Source organism: Carcharodon carcharias, chromosome 10 (assembly GCF_017639515.1).
Source record: "Carcharodon carcharias isolate sCarCar2 chromosome 10, sCarCar2.pri, whole genome shotgun sequence".
NCBI lineage: Eukaryota > Metazoa > Chordata > Chondrichthyes > Lamniformes > Lamnidae > Carcharodon > Carcharodon carcharias.
In genome coordinates this window covers 109,048,780-109,067,146 of record NC_054476.1, presented here as the reverse complement: position 1 = coordinate 109,067,146, position 18,367 = coordinate 109,048,780, and the positions used below count along the sequence as shown (strand labels likewise).

Genomic DNA, 18,367 nt, shown 5'->3' with positions numbered 1-18,367 from the left:
CTGCTCAAAGCTACAAGATACAACTCGTTTTGTTGAAATCTTCAGTCTTATCAATATAATCCATGAAGTGTCAGATGTCAATTCACTTCATTTTCAATAAATTAATAGGCAAATTCTTTGAACTGAAATTAAAGTGATTACTTTTAACTTCTGGACTGTCCAGTCTGTCTATCATAACTTCAGTGTACACTGGGGATCAGAAGCAACATCTTTTTATGTTCAGATTCATTTTTTAAATAAATATAAACTTCTCATGTCCTGAAACTCTTCAGTAAGAAAAATAAATGGATAATGGAGAGGAAAAACATTTTTTGAAGGTAAATACTACCGTAATTGATCTTTCAAAGAAAATAGTTTTATTCTGATGAATGTGTCAGTTAGATTTTTTTTCTGTTTGATAGAATGCACTGCCTTAAGGGTAGCGGGAGTAGATTTAAAAAGTAATTGGATATATTCTGGAAATAGAAAACATTTTGGGGAAATGGGGCAAAAGAACAAGGGAGTAGAGCTAATTCTATAGCTCTTTTCAAAGAACTGGTACAGACACGATAGCCCAAATGGCCTTCCTCGATGATTCTATAATTCTACAGTAACTGCAATATAATTAATCAGACAGTAATACAGCTGAAATAAAAACAAAAAAATGCGGATGCTGGAAATCCAAAACAAAATCAAAAACAGAATTACCTGGAAAAACTCAGCAGATCTGGCAGCATCGGCAGAGAAGAAAAGAGTTGACGTTTCGAGTCCTCGAGACCCTTCAACAGAACTGAGTGAATATTAGGAGAGGGGTGAAATATAAGCTGGTTTAAGGTGGCGGGGGGGTGGAAAAGTGGGGGTGTGGTTGCAGGGACAAGCAAGCAGTGATAGGAGCAGATAATCAAAAGATGTCACAGACAAAGGAACAAAGAGGTGTTGAAGGTGGTGATATTATCTAAACGAATGTGCTAATTAAGAATGGAGGACAGGGCACTCAAGGTACAGCTCTAGTCTCACCCGACGCCTCAACAAGAAACTTTATCTCTTTCTCTCAAGTGCTAAGGAACGCAAGCTCCAACAACTCATCGACACCAACACCCATCTAGGACCCTCCGCCCCTGCCTGTCCCTCCGTCCCCACCCCATCTTCCAATCCCAGCCCTGGCCATGTATTCACAATACCCTCTGACCTTCCCCTCTCCGACGCTGAACGTTCAGTGCTCAGCAAAGGACTTAGTTTCATACCCTTACGCCCTCATCTCAATGAATTTCGGGCTTGGCACGATGCTAAACTCTTCTTCCGCCGTCTTCGTCTCCATGCTCATTTCTTTGGGCAGGAGTCCTCTCCCCATTCAATGGATCCTTTCACCCACCTCCAATATTCTTCCTCCACCTGGACCCCTCCCTCTGGATTCTTACCTTCTCTTGATCTTTTCATTGAGAACTGTCGGCGTGACATTAATCGTCTCAATTTCTCTGCTCCTCTCACCCATTCTAATCTGTCTCTCTCTGAACTTACTGCACTCCGTTCTCTCAGGTCCAACCCCAACATTGTCATCAAACCTGCTGACGAGGGTGGTGCTGTTGTTGTCTGGCTCACTGACCTCTACCTCGCGGAGGCTGAGTGTCAACTCGCAGACACTTCCTCCTGCCTCTCCCTGGGCCATGACCCCACCACTGAACATCAAGCCATTGTTTCCAGGACTGTCACTGACCTCATCTCCTCTGGAGATCTTCCTCCCACAGCTTCCAACCTGACAGTCGCCCAACCTCGGACGGCCCGCTTCTACCTCCTACCCAAAATCCACAAACAGAACTGTCCCGGTAGACCGATCGTGTCAGCCTGTTCCTGCCCCACAGAACTCATTTCTCGTTACCTTGACTCCCTTCTCTCTCCCCCTTGTCCAGTCCCTTCCCACCTACATTCATCGCATCATCAATTTCCAGTTCCCTGGCCCCAACCACTTCCTCTTCACCATGGACGTCCATTCCCTCTACACCTCAATCCCCCACCGGGATGGTCTGAGGGCCCTTAGCTTCTTCATCGAACAGAGGCCCGAACAATCCCCATCCTCCACTACTCTCCTCCGTCTGGCTGAACTTGTTCTCACACTAAACAATTTCTCCTTTAACTCCCCTCACTTCCTCCAAATAAAAGGTGTGGCTATGGGTACCCGCATGGGCCCCAGTTATGCCTGTCTCTTTATGGGGTATGTGGAACATACCTTGTTCCAGTCCTACTCTGGCCCCCTTCCACAACTCTTTCTCCGGTACATCGATGATTACTTCGGTGCCGCTTCATGCTCTCGTCGGGACTTGGAAAAATTTATTAATTTTGCTTCCAATCTCCACCCCTCCATCATTTTCACATGGTCCATCTCTGTCACTTCCCTTCCCTTCTTTGACCTCTCTGTCTCAATCTCTGGTGATAGACTGTCCACCAATATCCATTACAAGCCTACCGACTCCCACAGCTACCTCGACTACAGCTCCTCACATTCCGCTTCCTGTAAGGAATCCAACCCATTCTCTCAGTTCCTTCACCTCCGTCGCATCTGTTCTGATGATGCTGCCTTCAAAAACAGTTCCTCTGACATGTTCTCCTTCTGCCTTAACCGAGGTTTTCCACCCAAGGTCGTTGACAGGGCTCTCAACCATGTCTGGCCCATCTCCCGCGCATCCGCCCTCACGCCTTCTCCTCCCTCCCAGAAACATGATAGGGTCCCCCTTGTCCTCACTTATCACCCCACCAGCCTCCGCATTCAAAGGATCATCCTCCGCTATTTCCGCCTACTCCAGCATGATGCCACCACCAAACACATCTTACCTTCACCACTGCCCCCCCGGTGGCATTCCATAGGGATCGTTCCCTCCGGGACACCCTGGTCCAATCCTCCATCACCCCCTACTCCTCAACCCCTACCTGTGGCACCTCCCCATGCCCACACAAAATATGCAACACCTGCCCCTTCACTTCCTCTCTCCTCACCATCCAAGGGCCCAAACACTCCTTTCAAGTGAAGCAGCATTTCACTTGCATTTCCTCCAACTTAGTCGTTGCCCCCAATGTGGTCTCCTCTACATTGGAGAGACCAAACGTAAACTGGGCGACCGCTTTGCAGAACACCTGCGGTCTGTCCGCAAGAAAGACCCAAACCGCCCTGTCGCTTGCCATTTTAACACTCCACCCTGCTCTCTTGCCCACATGTCTGTCCTTGGCTTGCTGCATTGTTCCAGTGAAGCCCAACGCAAGCTGGAGGAACAGCACCTCATCTTCCGACTAGGCACTTTACAGCCTTCCGGACTGAATATTGAATTCAACAATTTTAGATCTTGGACTCCCTCCTCCATCCCCACCCCCTTTCCATTTCTTCCCCTTACCTTTTGTTTTTTCCAATAATTTATATAGATTTTTCTTTTCCCACCTATTTCCACTATTTTTAAATCTTGTATGCCCTGCTACTCTTTCCACCCCACCCCCACTAGAGCTGTACCTTGAGTGCCCTGCCCTCCATTCTTAATTAGCACATTCGTTTAGATATCACCACCTTCAACACCTCTTTGTTCCTTTGTCTGTGACATCTTTTGATTATCTGCTCCTATCACTGCTTGCTTGTCCCTGCAACCACACCCCCCACACCCCCACTTTTCCACCCCCCCGCCACCTTAAACCAGCTTATATTTCACCCCTCTCCTAATATTCACTCAGTTCTGTTGAAAGGTCATGAGGACTCGAAACGTCAACTCTTTTCTTCTCCAGTAATACAGCTTCACAATTTTGGATACCGCCTCACCTGAGCCTCTGGAGAATGCACAACCAACAGAACTATCGGTCAAAGAAAGAAGAGCCACAAAAGCAAAATTCTATTAAAAATATTAACAATAAAAGACATTTTCAGGAGGTGACCCAGTAGCTATATGTTCTCCTGATGACAACAGTCAAATCAAATCCCACCTTTGACTGACATTCACATTCAAGGCTCCCTGAAGGACAAGTGCTCTAGCGCTGGCCAAGCCATCTGTGGAAGGTCTCAGGGGATCTATGGAGGTGTGGTTCTACCTCACACCCCTCAAATATCCTCCTGGGAGGTCTTCAAGGAACAGAACTACTGGCAATATCTGTATACAGGGAGGTCTGATTTCATGACCCTGGGAGAGGGAAATAAGCCAAGTTGTGTCTAGGAATACAAGCGAATGACAACTCAGGTTTCATGCTAAATTCATCATTTTTAACAAGATGCAAGGAAAACAGAAATGACATATTGGGTCAACACTTACCTCAGCTCTTTTTTAACCTCTTCATAGTCAGACTGTCCTTTTAGCTTTTCCTCTAGTTGCTTCAAAACAAATAATTTATAACACACAATAAACACATAAAAATAGCATCCATTAAAAATAGTACAATAATTTAGTGTTCAGCCCAACAGCACAAAACGTAACATTCTGCAGAACTCACCATCAGCTAACTAACTTCTTGATCACATCGAAAACCTTATGCAAAATATTCCCATTTCAATCATATAGCTATCGCCCGACTATCTTTCAATGGAGTTAAAATAGCTTCTCGTATGTTTAGTTGAAATAACATATAGCTTACATAGTTTCCTACCTGAGCTACAAATTCTTTAATTCCTGCAAGTATTTGCCCGTCTCTGCAATGAAGCTCTGAATCAGCTACTTTCCACACTATAGTGATAATACACAGGAACTTGCCCAGTTACTCTAATGATTCAATGTCTATTTAATTTAAATAAGAAATGCAACCCCGGAACAAATGCAAAAGTAATCCATTGAGATGCAAGGAAGACAAGAAATCATACATGCTTCAAAAATTGCAGGTTAAAAGCATGATCTGAAATCTGCTATCATGAATACAGTAATTTAATGAAACCTATAATCTAAAAATTGACAAGTGTTCTTTTACCTTGAGTGTGCTGTTCTTTGCACTGAGCTGTTGTTCTAGTTGTGAGACCTGACTTGCTGAGGTCTCACGGAGTTTGGTCAGGTTTGCCTGCAACCTCTGTACATCTTCAACTAATTGCATTATCTCACGATCTTTTGCTGCCAGTTCAACTTCCAGACTTGATCGTGTTAGCACTTCGATAGCTTGTTCCTAATAAGCAGGATCCAAAACACAAATTTTGTAAGTAGCTTTCCTGAAATGGTTTTGAAATCATACTAAATGTTAGACCTTTGGAGGATAACGTCAAACCTTTATGCTTCATTCATCAATATTAAACAGGTCAATTTTAGACAGAAGAAATACTTTACAGCTTTGTCCATTGCTATAGATATTTCAGCTTACAGGGATGACCTTGAATTTATAAAAATACTTTCAATCTTCAGGTATAGGAATTTAAAACATTCACTCTTTAGGATAAAGTTTCTCCATTTTTGTTCTCTAAAGCTGATTATGTTCTATCTCTGCTCCACCATGTCACGAGTCCTCCTCATTGTTCTTTACTCCCACACCCATTCCCTGACACATTTTCCTGGCTCTGCACTTGCTTAAAAACCGAAATGTTAACTGTTTTTCTCTCTCCACAGATGCTGCCAGACCTACTACGTATTTCTAGCATTTTCTGTTTTTATTTCGGGTTTTCAGCATTTTTCTTTCATTAAAGTGTTTGGCTTGCAATTATCAGGTTTATCTTTCTCTCTTTTTCAACAAGGTCTTAACATTTGCAAACCTCCAGTCCTTAGGCATCACCCTTGTATTGAAGGAGGATTGGAAGATTGTGGTCAGCTCATCTGCGATTACTATCCTTACCTCCTTTAGCAGCCTAGGATGCATCCCATCCAGGCTGGGCAACATCCACTTTAAGTATACCAACCTTTCTAGCACCACGCCTAATTTTTTACTTATCCAGCATGCCAGCAACCTCCTCGTTTACCATAGGTTCTGCAAAGATCTTTTCTTTGGTGAGCAATGATGCAAAGTTACTCAGTAGCTCAGCCATGCTTTCTGCCTGAAGCTCTGGCTTCAGTTACCCTCCCTTTCCTCCTGGTACAAATGAGCCTAGACTCTATCCAAGCCATCTCCTCTTTAAAGGCTGCCCACTACTCCATTATCTTTCTGCCTTTGACTCAAATTTATCCGGGCCAGGTCCCTCCTCAGCTTGTTGAAAGTAACCTCCTCCGGTTCAGTAATGACAGGCATCACACAAAGTACTCTGGTCAGCAGCAGTTAACAATTCAGATCAGGCAGCTGTTTGGGAGAAGAACAAATCTGTCATAGCTAATGCAATGGTGGAGTTAAATGTTTACTGATTCATCATTCCAGGGAACCATCATTTACATTTGCAGATATCTTATGTTATTGTTAGAGGTGGCTCCATCGTCCCAACATATGCAGCAATTTAGGATGACATTTCATACAATTCACAAAACATGGCACTAAATCCCAAGTCACAATTCAAAGAATAGCCCACTCCAAATTGGGGTAGTGATTTTGACAAACATCTATTTCTGACTTCTTTGAAAAGAGGACAGGGTCACTGACTGGCTGGTGCTCTTTGTAATTGACTGGTCAATGGGCAGTGATACCATTTCACAGATTGGTAGCAGCAGTGCTCAGCAAAAGCATTGTGGAGTCAGCAGCAGAAACTTTGTATCCAATGGCCATAGAGCGTTGTGTGTTTTAAAAGCATGAACTTGGTCAAGAACAGTCAACCTAATGTCAGATTACAGTAAGTGGTCTTTGTTTTACGGTCATGTTTAGATCTAAAATTACTCTTGTTTCACTGCTGTTGTATTGTGAAGGCGTTACTCGGGTTAAACTGCATATTGCTCATTTAACCATCTTATGGATATAAAAACACTATCGGTTCAAACCCTGTGCCTCAAATTGGTATGGGTGTTTTAGTCCACCATCTGTCGAAGAGAAATCATGTTGCAGCACATGATATATACCAATAGCTGATGTATTGTTTATTGAGTTATTGAGAAGGGTACAATTCAGATCATAGAGGACATGAGGTCTGCTTAAAGGAGTGGCCAGTGATGCTGAGTCAGAGACAATACCTAGCATAAAAAACAAACTGTGAAAGAGACACTGTAGCAGTTTGGCTCTGATTTCAAGAGGAAAATAATTCTGAATTTACTTTTGTTTTATTGATGCTGGTTCAGCGCTATCAGGTGTGATACATTCCAACCTTTTGTTTATGCCAGAGGGACTGTAAGTTCCCTTACAATGATGGAAGGATTGTTTTCAACACCTTGTGGGTTTCATGTGTATTTCTATGGTGGTCCTATGGGTTTTCTGAGATTATTTTTGGACTGTAACTGACAGGGTGGGATCAGCATCATGTATCTAGTGTTTTCGAGTGGATGTATCTAGTGCCGAGTGGATGATCCATCTTGGCCTCCTCCTGAGGTCCCTAGCATCACAGATGTCAGTGTTCAGCCAATTCAATTCACTCCACATGATACCATGAAAAGGCTAAATGCACTAGATACAGCAAAGGCTACGGACCCTGACACCATCCCAACTGTGCCACCAAAGACTTGTGCTCCAGAGCTAGCAGTGCCCCTAGCTAAGTTGTTCCAGCATAGCTACAACGCTGGCACCCACCTGACAATATGGAAAATTGCCCAGATATGACTTATCCACAAAAAAGCAGGACAAATACAATCAGAGCAAAGCTTACATCTTGTAAAATGAATTTTAAAAAGGCAATTACCACCCCAAGGTCCCCAATTTGTTCCACTATTCCCATGACTACATTTTTACTATTTACGTTTATAAAAGACTTTTGGGCTCTCTTTTATGTGAGTCACAAATCTATTCTCATATATAGTACATTTTTCCAGTACTTCCCTGTACTTTTTATATTCAGCTTATTTCTCTAGGAAATTATGAACATGACTTTCATTATACACCCCATATTTCTGTTGCATTTTAATCTTTATATCCTTAGTCATCTAGGGACCTGCAACTTTGTATGCCCTTCCCTGATGCCTCGTGGGAATACATATGGTCTGTACACAAGCTAGCTTCTATTTGAAAGGCTCCCATTGTTAATTTCCCATTTTACCTGACCAGATGCCTCTTCAACTCACTGAAAGTAGTTCTCCTTCAGCTACGTATTCCCATGTTTGATTTTTTTCTGGTCCTTTTCCAAAACCATGTTAAATCTAATGATATTGTGTTTGCCGTTCCCAACTGCTTCTCCACTAAAACATAAACTACTAGTTCCATTTCATTCCCCAGAACTATATCCAGTACTGTTTCCTTTCTCGTTGGATAAGAAACATATTGATCAAGAGCATTCTCTTGCACATTTAAGAAATTCCTCCCTGCCTTTACTCTTTACACTGTTACAATCCCGGTCTATAATGGGATAATTGGAAGTTCACCATTATCGATATTCTGTAGTTCTTGTATCTTTCTGAAATCTGCCTACACATTTGTTCTTCTATCTCCTTCCCACTATTTGGTGGCCCATTAGTATACACCCAGCAGCATAAAGAGCAACCCCCTCCATTGTTCCTTAATTCCAAAAAAATAGATTCTATTTGAAACTTCAACGACGTTGTCGTTACCAACTAATGTAATAGTGCCTTTGATCATACAGCCACTCCTTCTTCCTTTTCTCCTCTTTTATCTTTTAGCCAGAAATATTAAGTGCCCATTCTACAGAGTAGATAGGGAGAAAATGTTTCTGTTGGTGGAAGCATCAAGAACCAGAGGACACCAATTTAAGGTGATTGGCAAAAGAAGCAAAAGTAACAGGAGAAAAAACTTTTTTATGCAGCAAGTATTTGGGTTCTGGAATGCACAGCCTGGTAATGTGGTGGAGGTGGAGATAATCAAGGTCTTCAAAAGAAAATTAATTATCTGAAGTATGGCCTCCTTCTGTGCTGCAACCATTCTAAGATTCATTCTTCCCTTTGTTGGAGCCAGGTCTCTGTCATTGCCTGTCATTGTCTCTGTCATTAGGTCAGTCCCATATATGACTTGTGGCTGTAGCTTGCCAATCTTTTCCTCCCATTCTCCCTGCATTTATGCACATGCACTCCATACCCATTTTAGTCTGCCTCGCATTTCCTTACTGTTTGATCCCTCCTCGTTCTGAACAATTCATTATTCTAACAGTGCTTGTTTTGCTCCCAGTTCTCTGTGCACCCTATTCCCACTAAACCGCTGGCTGCCCAATTTTCCTTCCTGGTCTCCATGTTACCCCATATTATTAGCGATTCTCCATCTTCCGGTACCATCCATCTCTGCTTTAAATCTTCCATCATCACGCATCTCCTCAAAAACCAAACCTTGACCCCACCAACCTTGCAAACTTACAGCCCATCTCCAACCTCCTTTTACTCTCCAAAGTCCTTCAGCGCTGTCACCTCCAAAATCTTTCCCAGGCTGTCATGTTTGAATCCCTCCAATCAGGTTAACAGCCCTGCTACAGTACCAAAACTGTTCTTATTGAAGGTGGTGATGACATCCTACCTGACTGTGACAAAAGAAAATTTCCTCTCCTCATCGGGGAGGAGCTAGGAGTTGGTAACAGCTCAACCCAGCCCAAACTTCTAGACACAGGCTCCTGGCATCACCTAAGCCTAGAGGAAGCTGCCATTTCCACTTTTATTTTGAGTATTATTAATTTTGATCTGGTTCACCACACCATCCTCCTTCATCACCTCTCCGTTTGCATCCAGCTGGGTGGGACTGTACTCAGCTGTTTCAATTATTTCTATCTAATCGATTAACAAGCATTACGTGCAATAGCTTCTCTTCCTGGTCTTGCACCGTTACCTTTGCTGTCCCAACCCCCTGCCCCATTTCTCAACTACATGCTGTCTTTGAAGAAATCCAAAAACACAGCATCAGTTTTCACAAGTAGGCTGATGACATCTAGCTCTACCTCACAATCACTTCCCTGACATTTCTATTGTTGCTAAATCATCAGACTGCTCGTCTGACATCCAGTACTGCATGAGCAGAAAATTCCTCCAATTAAAGATTGGGAAGAAGGAAACCATGGTAATAGGTCCTCATTATAAACTCTGCTCCCTAGCTACCAACTCCTTCGCTCTCCCTGGAAAACATGTGATGCTAAGGCAGACTGTGTGAAACTTTGGTGTTATAGTTGACCCTGAGGTGAGCTTCTGACCACATACTTGTGGCATTCGTAGGACTGCTGATTTCCACCTCTATAACATCAGCTGAATCTGTTTTTTTTAATTCATTTTTACAGGTTTTGGATGTCACTGGCTAGGCCAGCATTTATTGCTCATCCTTAATTGCCCTTGAGAAGGTGGTGGTGAGCTGCCTTCTTGAACCACTGAAGTCCCTGTGGTATAGGTACACCCACAGTGCTGTTAGGGAGGGAGTTCCAGGATTTTGACCCAGTGAAAGTGAAGAAACCGCAATATATTTTCAAGTCAGGGTAGTGAGTGGCTTGGAGGGGAACTTCCAGGCGGTGGTATTCCCATGTATCTCCTGTCCTTGTCCTTCTAGATAGTAGCAGTTGTGGGTTTGGAAGGTACTGCCTAAGGGGCCTTGGTGAGCTCCTGAAGTGCATCTTGTAAATGGTACAAACTGCTGCCACTGTTCGCCGGTGGTGGAGGGAGTGAATGCTTGTGGATGGTCCTGGATGGTGTCAAACTTCTTGAGTGTTGCTGAAATCTTCATCGTGGCTGTGGTACCTCTAGACTTAACTATTCCAATGCACTTCTGGCTGGTCTCCAACATTTTACTATCCATATACTTGAGGTCATCCGAATTTCTGCTGCCTGTGACCTTACCGTTGCTGAGCCCTGTTCATCCATCATCCCTATGCTCACTGACTCACACTGGCTCCTGATCAAACAATACCTCAATTTTAAAATTCACATCGTTGTTTTCAAGTCCTCCCATGGCCATACCCCTCTCTGCCTCGAATCTCCTGCAGTACCATAACTCTCTGAAATATCTGCACTCAGCTAATTCACAGAATTGTTACGGTGCAGAAGGAGGCAATTCAGCCCATCGTGTCTGCACTGGCTCTCTGAGCATTTTAACTTAGTGCCAATTTCCTGCTTTTTTCCCATAACCCTGCACATTGTTTCTATTTAGATAATCATCCAATGCCCTCTTGAATGCCTCAATTGAACCTGCCTTCACCGCACTTCCAGGCAGTGCATTCCAAACGCTAACTACTCGCTGTGTGAAAAAGTTTTTTCTCACCTCGCATTCTAGACTTACGACATCCTCGATTTTAATTGCTTCACTAATTGTGGCCTTGCCATCAGCTGCCAAAGCCCTCAACTCTGGAATTTCCCCCAAAATCTCTCCGACTCTCAACCCTCTTTCTTCCCTTAAGACGCTCCTTAAGACCTACCTCTTTGACCATTTGATCATCTGCCCTAATATCACTTTATATGGCTTGATGTCAAATTTTGCTTTATAACGCTCTTGTGAAGAAGCTCTCTTTTTGTTAAAGATACTATATAAATACAAGTTTTTGTTGTTGTTGATCCTCTCTAATGTTTCATTCTCATGCCCAGACCACTGTCAAATTAATTCAAACCCTCACCCATAGAACTAGTTAAACTCCTTGCAAAAATATTTGTTCCAGTCCTGTTGAGGTGCAAAACATCCAAATTGTATATTTCTCTGCTGCCCAAAACAGAGGAAGAGTGTGTCTCTGTAATGCTGGGAGAAAGAAAGGTGCCTCAGTAAAGGAAAAGGTGGCTGTGAAGGGTGTTTTTTTTAGGGCAATGCTATCTGGTTATTTGCTGAACGTGAAAAAAGCTCAAATGTTACAGTTCTGTTCATTTTCTTTTAAGATGAAGATTCATTCACTGTAGAGTGAATAAAGTTTCTGTAAAAGGTTTATTTGGAAGACTGATACATTATGGTTTTGAAAAAATGTAGTGAGTAAAGTCAGACCAAGCAACCTGTACCTGAGAATTATATGGAGTGCAGTCAGTATACGTTCCAAAATTAGAAAACTAGACATCAGGATCAAGGGTTGCAATGGCACAGCAGTTATTCACACAATTCAGTTCTTTTATCATATTTTTAACAGATCGATGATAACAGAACATAAAGGCACATTATCCCATGAGGAAACTTGTGTCATTATCGCAGCCTCATCATTTTCAGTTACATCTTAATCTAGTTACCACCTTTTCCAAATCAGTTCAAATGCACAACTATCATTGGTTGGTTGATCATCAATGTAGAAAATTGACCTAAAATTAATAGGTAAGACTGTTGGAAAGTGGCTAAGACAGCTCTGAAGTGAAAAATGTGTTTATCAGTCAACCCTTCATTTGATTCACCATCTTTAATGACTTACCACATCAGGAGCTTTCTGGATCTGAGTGGCCAGCTGCAGGGATTTGTTAGCTGAGGAAAGTTGCTCACGTAAGGTCTCTGCCTCTCTTTGAACCACCTCTGCCCTCTGAGGGAAAGGGAAGAAAAACAAAACATATTCATTCAACAGCTGACAAATTATATAGGCCCATTAATCAATTTCTGCATCAGTGACTATAACAGATTTTCCTTAACAGTCAACCTAATAAATGTAAAAAGAAAATTCTGAAAGTGATGGATATTCATTTTAAACAGTACAAGGAGGAAATAATTGAGTGATTATGACAGTAATTTAACGCCAGGAGCAAGGAATCCCTGCTGATATTAATGTTGCAGCTCAGTGAGTTTTTGAGACAGAACAAAAACAAGTGCAATGAGATTCTTTTATTCAATTTCTTTTCCACAGATGAGACCAAAAGGGACTTTCTTTTGACATGGGGGAGGGAGGGAGAGAACGGAAGGCAAGCAGTTTGTGGCAACTGGAAATGAGAGGGATGGGGAGGAGGATGAGTGAAAAAGGTGGGAGGGGTGTAACAGATGAGTCAGTTGGGGCTCAGAAAGCAAAAGGGGTGGAAAGGTGGGAGGGGAGGATCTAAGAAGGATAATGGTAGGAAAAGGGAGGGAGTGGGAAGGCACAAGGGGAGCAGGTGGAGGGATAAAGGGAGAGGATGGAGGGATGGAGGCGAGGGCCAAGTGATGAGGGGAGAGGGCAAGGGGATGAGAGGTTAGAATGGAAGGGAAGGGAGAGAAGGATAGTACAAGGGGAAGGGAGAAAGGTGGATGAGGGGAGGTGGATGGAGGGCAGAGGGATCACGGGGAGGAGTTGTGGGGAGGGGTCACGGGGAAGAGGCACGTGGGGAAGAGGCGGAAAGGTGGGAGGTGCAAGTGGAACAGCTATGAGGGTGAGGTATAAAGGGATGGATGGGATGGAAGAGTGAGGGGGGGGTTGGATGGGAGAGTGAGATGGGGGAGATGGGAGAATGAGGTGCAGGGGGGATGGGAGAGTGAGGTGCAGGGGGGACGGGAGAGTGAGGTATGAGGGTATGGGATGGAAGAGTGAGGTGCAGGGGGATGGGATGGGAGAGTGATTTGTGAGGGGATGGGATGGGAGAGTGAGGTGCAAGGGGATTCTGAAGGGGACGAGCTGCACAAATCAAATCCTTAGCCAATAAATTAAAAATCTGTTACCTGATTGGCTCTTTCCAGATCTGTCATGATCATTTCAATTTCATCCGCTCTGTAACAGATTGAAGAAGAACCCAAGTTAACTGAAATCCTGAACACATTACTGATATGCCGATGCAATAAAAAAACCACACCCAGATAGATGTTTTAGGTGTGGAAATATCCTTATTGTATTAGTCAAAGAGAAACTGCATCTAGATTTTTTGTGTGCCAGATATAAATAAGCTTTAGTATCTCTATCCATTTCATTCAGCTGTTCTTAAATGCCTAAATTACAGTTGCAATTGCACAGATGGTTTCAGACACTGCAACACTCAACAGGTTATGTTTGCAAAAGTCTATTTTTCATTATATTGATATTTTGAGGTCAATAATAGTGCAGTTCCAGCAGCAGCTTATATTAATTATGTACTGTAAGCTAGAAGTTAACTTTAGGAGACTGGAAAGTATATTACACAATGAACTAAACATAACATTACACAAAGGGGTTAACAAAAAAGTGCCTTACACAGGAGAACTCAATGCAGGAAAAAACTTTGCTTATGTACAACTTTTTCTAGTTGTGACTGTTTAATTTGACCAGCAGCAGCCAGTCAGGTAACAATGGTCAAATCAAGAATCATGTTTAGCTCCGTACACCTTAACCTGAGCCCCGAGCTTGGCCTAAATAGCCAAGTGGTTATGGTACTGGGTTTGCAACCCCAAGATCAAGAGTACAAATCTCATAATGGCAAACTATGAAACAATGTAACTTCATCTGAATAGGAACAGATGGAAACGTGTTTGTACTCAAAAGAGTTAACCTGAGCCCCAATCAAACTGAGAATTAAAATAGAGGCCAGATGACTGTTAACATTTGGGGTTATCTTAAGATTGATGTCCATTCAAATAGTTTGGCAAATAATTTCAGCACTTTGACTAAATGCCAGGTTTTGAGATGCAAGGCTACAACATTTGTTTGGTAAGTAGTCATAAAAACATAACTTCAGTCCATAACAAGTTGCAATGGCAATGAAACAGGCCACACGTTGTGGCTATTCATAGTACACAAACAAAAGACTTTAAATAACATCAAATCATCTCCTTTCCTTGGCACTGCTCAAATCATACTTCATGTAGATATTTAATGGAATAAACCATTATGGACTTGGATTATGATTGATAGTTATTACCTTTATAATTCTCAACTTTCCAACATAATTAACCAGATTAGTCAGATGATTAACAGATATAGAATCTTTAACCTCTTCATATATTGAGCCTCAACTGAATTCCTTTCAACCAACATTTCAACATACACAATTCACATGCCCAATCAACAGAACATAATCAGCCAGTCCCTCACTCATAGAACGAGGCAGCTATATTAGAGTTCATGCAAAAAGATACGATCAAAAAATTTGGTTTCTTTACTAGATATTGAATTGCATCTTTGTTAAATGTTTTGTAAATAATCCCAAAACTGGTCCAATGCCACAAATGAGGCTTTGGCTTTTTTTACTTTCTATACAGTTGTTGAAAGCTCCGAAAATTTATTACGAGTTGGTAGTTTTTCTTATTCTTTCACGGAACATGTCATTGCTGACTGGACCAGCATTTACATTGCCTATCCCTAATTATCCTTGAGAAGGTGAGCTGCCTTTTTGAACCATGGGCAGGATTTTTAGTTCGGCGGGTGTGCGCAATCAGTGGGCCCGGGAGCAGCCAGGGAACTGACCCCCGACCGTGATTTCATGCTGGCTGGCCAATTAACAGTCAGCCAATGTGAAAGGCGCACTGAAATGCTCAGCGCTGCCGGGGTGGGGGTGGGAGGAGAGCGGGTGCTGACATAAGTGCGGGCGCGGGGGAGCACAGGGTGAAATCTCCCTGAAGGCAGAGAGCTTTCATGCGCACCTGCTGACCAAAATACCACACGAGCGCGGGATGATGTCAGGACGCTCGCCCAACATCATCACGCTCTATTTTATGCTTGAGCGGGTCGGGCGCGTGCCTACATGTCAAGCTAAAAATTCTGCTCCATGTGGTATAGGTACACCCACAGTGCTGTCTTGTACACTTCCACATCATCATGTAACAAATATTCCTTAATGTCCTGCACTTGCTGCTTTATTATTTCAAGGTTCTTTCTATAATTAGATGCTTTTTCCCATTTAGTAACTGTGACAACGTTGTTTTCCTAAATTAGACTGTAATCTAAAACACGACTCTTTTCATTATTCTAGTTGAGGGATGAATTAAAGCCAGCATTACTGCATATGTATGGAAACATTGTTTTATTGCATGAAAACTGCAGCATACAACCTAAATTGTACAGGCTGTGAATGATATTAGAAGCATATGCTCCCCCTCAAGAAAATACAATATGCCTTATTTAAGAAAGTGATGGGTCAGCCAGGTGAACAGAAATAATCCTCCCTGCTACCACCAAAGGAACAGAACAGGTTAAGTTGGCACTGGACAACCAAGCCAGTTTGCAATTCAACACATAACAGTTATGTGTGAAATGTGTACTCTCTCTTACTAGCACTGCAGGAGCATATAGTTGAGGATTATTTTGAAGTGATACATAGAAGAAATATGTCAGATATCTTCGATGTTCTTTTCCGTATTCAAATTCACCAATATATTTCACAATCACCCCAAATCCCAAAAGTGAAGCAACCCCAAAGGGATGGCTGGTGTTTGAGTTTCTTAAAAGCAATAAAAGAGACCTTTCATGATAGTAAACATAATCCATTTAGATCTGGAAATATTTCTTATAGTTAAAGAAAACTTTGCTGCTATTATATTTGCTTCTCATGGAGAACCGAAGTCGCCTTGGCCATAGCAGGGAATCTTCAACAATATAAGTCAATATTCAACCTCAATGATTTTATTTTAACAATCAGGATATTCAGCAACATATCTGATTATTATTCTTCATTTTTATCTCATTTAAATCACCAAGAACTGCTCCTTCCTCACCATACAAACTACATGAAACCACGCACAACCTTCCAGCATCCTTGCATTCAGACACACAGATCTGGCAAATAATTTATCAACTAGAAACCACTTCTATTAAATTGATAATAAAAACCCTTTACTATAAATGCTAATAGTTTCTATACTTTACAAATAAATCTGTACATTACAAATAAATCTGCATCTAATACACTGATATTACAAAAAAACAATTTCTATTAAAAAATGAAGATTCATTAGACATAAAACTTTTTCTGTAGAAAATCAACTGGAGATGCTCATGTCTAAGTACCACAACAAAAACATGTTATAGCATCTGCCCTCACACCTACTTCTCCGTCCCAGAAACATGATAGGGTCCCCCTTGTCCTCACTTATCACCCCACCAGCCTCCGCATTCAAAGGATCATCCTCCGCCATTTCCGCCTACTCCAGCATAATGCCACCACCAAGCACATCTTCCCTTCACCCCCACTGGCGGCATTCCGCAGGAATCGTTCCCTCCGGGACACACTGGTCCATTCCACCATCACCCCCTACACCTCAATCCCCTCCCATGGCACCTTCCCATGCAACCGCAGAAGGTGCAACAACTGCCCCTTAACTTCCCCTCTCCTCACCATACAAGGGCCCAAACACTCCTTTCAATTGAAGCAGCATTTCACTTGCACTTCCCTCAATTTAGTCTACAGCATTCGTTGCTCCCAATGCGGTTTCCGCTACATTGGAGAGACCAAACGCAGACTGGATGACCGCTTTGCAGAACACCTTCGGTCTGTCCGCAAGCCAGACATCCATCGCTTGCCATTTCAACACTCCACCCTGCTCTCATGCCCACATGTCCGTCCTTGGCTTGCTGCATTGTTCCAGTGAAGCTCAACGCAAACTGGAGGCACAGCACCTCATCTTCCGACTAGGCACTTTACAGCCTTCCGAACTGAACATTGAGTTCAACAATTTTAGATCACGAACTCTCTCCTCCATTCCCACCCCCTTTCCGATTCCCCCCCCCCCTTTTTTTCCAATAATTTATATAGATTTTTCTTTTCCCACCTACTTTCATTATTTTTAAATGTATTTCCATCCATTGTTTTATCACTACCTTTTAGCCTTTTTTGATTCCTTCACCCCACCCCACCCCCACTAGGGCTATCTGTACCTTGCTTGTCTTGCTTTCTACCCTTAATTAGCACATTTCTCAGATAATATCACCACCTTCAACACCTCTTTGTCTTTTTGTCTGTGACATCTTTTGGTTATCTCCACCTATCATTGGCCATCTATCCAGCTCTACTTATCCCAGCCCACCTCCTTAAACTAGCTTATATTTCACCTCTATTCTATTTTTACTAAGTTCTGTTGAAGGGTCATTCGGACTCGAAACGTTAACTGTGCTCCTCTCCACAGATGCTGCTAGACCTGCTGAGTTTTTCCAGGTATTTTTGTTTATGTTATAGCATGGAGTTTGACTTTAAACATTAAAAAAACAAAAATAAAACAAACACTTTAAGCAAGAAGTCCCTTCACTGTGAATACAAAAATTAATGTCCATTCGTCATCACTGAATCGGTATCCTGGAAATCCCTACATAACACCATTGTAGAAGAGCCACCAACACAATGATTCACAGAGAAGGCTGGCCATCAAGGCAACTAAACACAGCAATACCCACAACCAAAGAACAAATAAATAAAACTTGGTGTTCCTTCTCAAAATGCTGGAAGATAAACAAGAATCGTAAATAAACTAAAATGTGAATTAAATATGGAAATCAACACCAGGACGTGCATAATCACTGAGATGTTTCACGCATTCCAGCTCACATGTAACCTCAATCCAAAACCCGTGTTAGCATTTGATGTTATCACTTTGCTATCTGCCAACCCCAACATTCTAAAACCTGAACATGAGAGAACACACTGGGTTCAATTAA

General features: G+C 42.4%; 1 protein-coding gene across 7 annotated transcripts in view; it reads right to left on the bottom strand.

Annotated features, from left to right (window-relative positions):
- The window catches only part of LOC121282775 (protein CASP-like), a 698,867-nt gene that overhangs the window by 269,950 nt on the left and 410,550 nt on the right, over positions 1–18,367 (bottom strand). For all 7 annotated transcript variants that reach the window (XM_041196552.1, XM_041196551.1, XM_041196546.1 and 4 more), the window contains exons 9-12: positions 13,474–13,522; positions 12,269–12,373; positions 4,903–5,091; positions 4,257–4,315 (exon numbers count right to left, since the gene is read on the bottom strand). In XM_041196552.1, the coding sequence (XP_041052486.1) occupies positions 4,257–4,315; positions 4,903–5,091; positions 12,269–12,373; positions 13,474–13,522 (402 nt within the window). The remainder of the gene's footprint in view (positions 1–4,256; positions 4,316–4,902; positions 5,092–12,268; positions 12,374–13,473; positions 13,523–18,367) is intronic.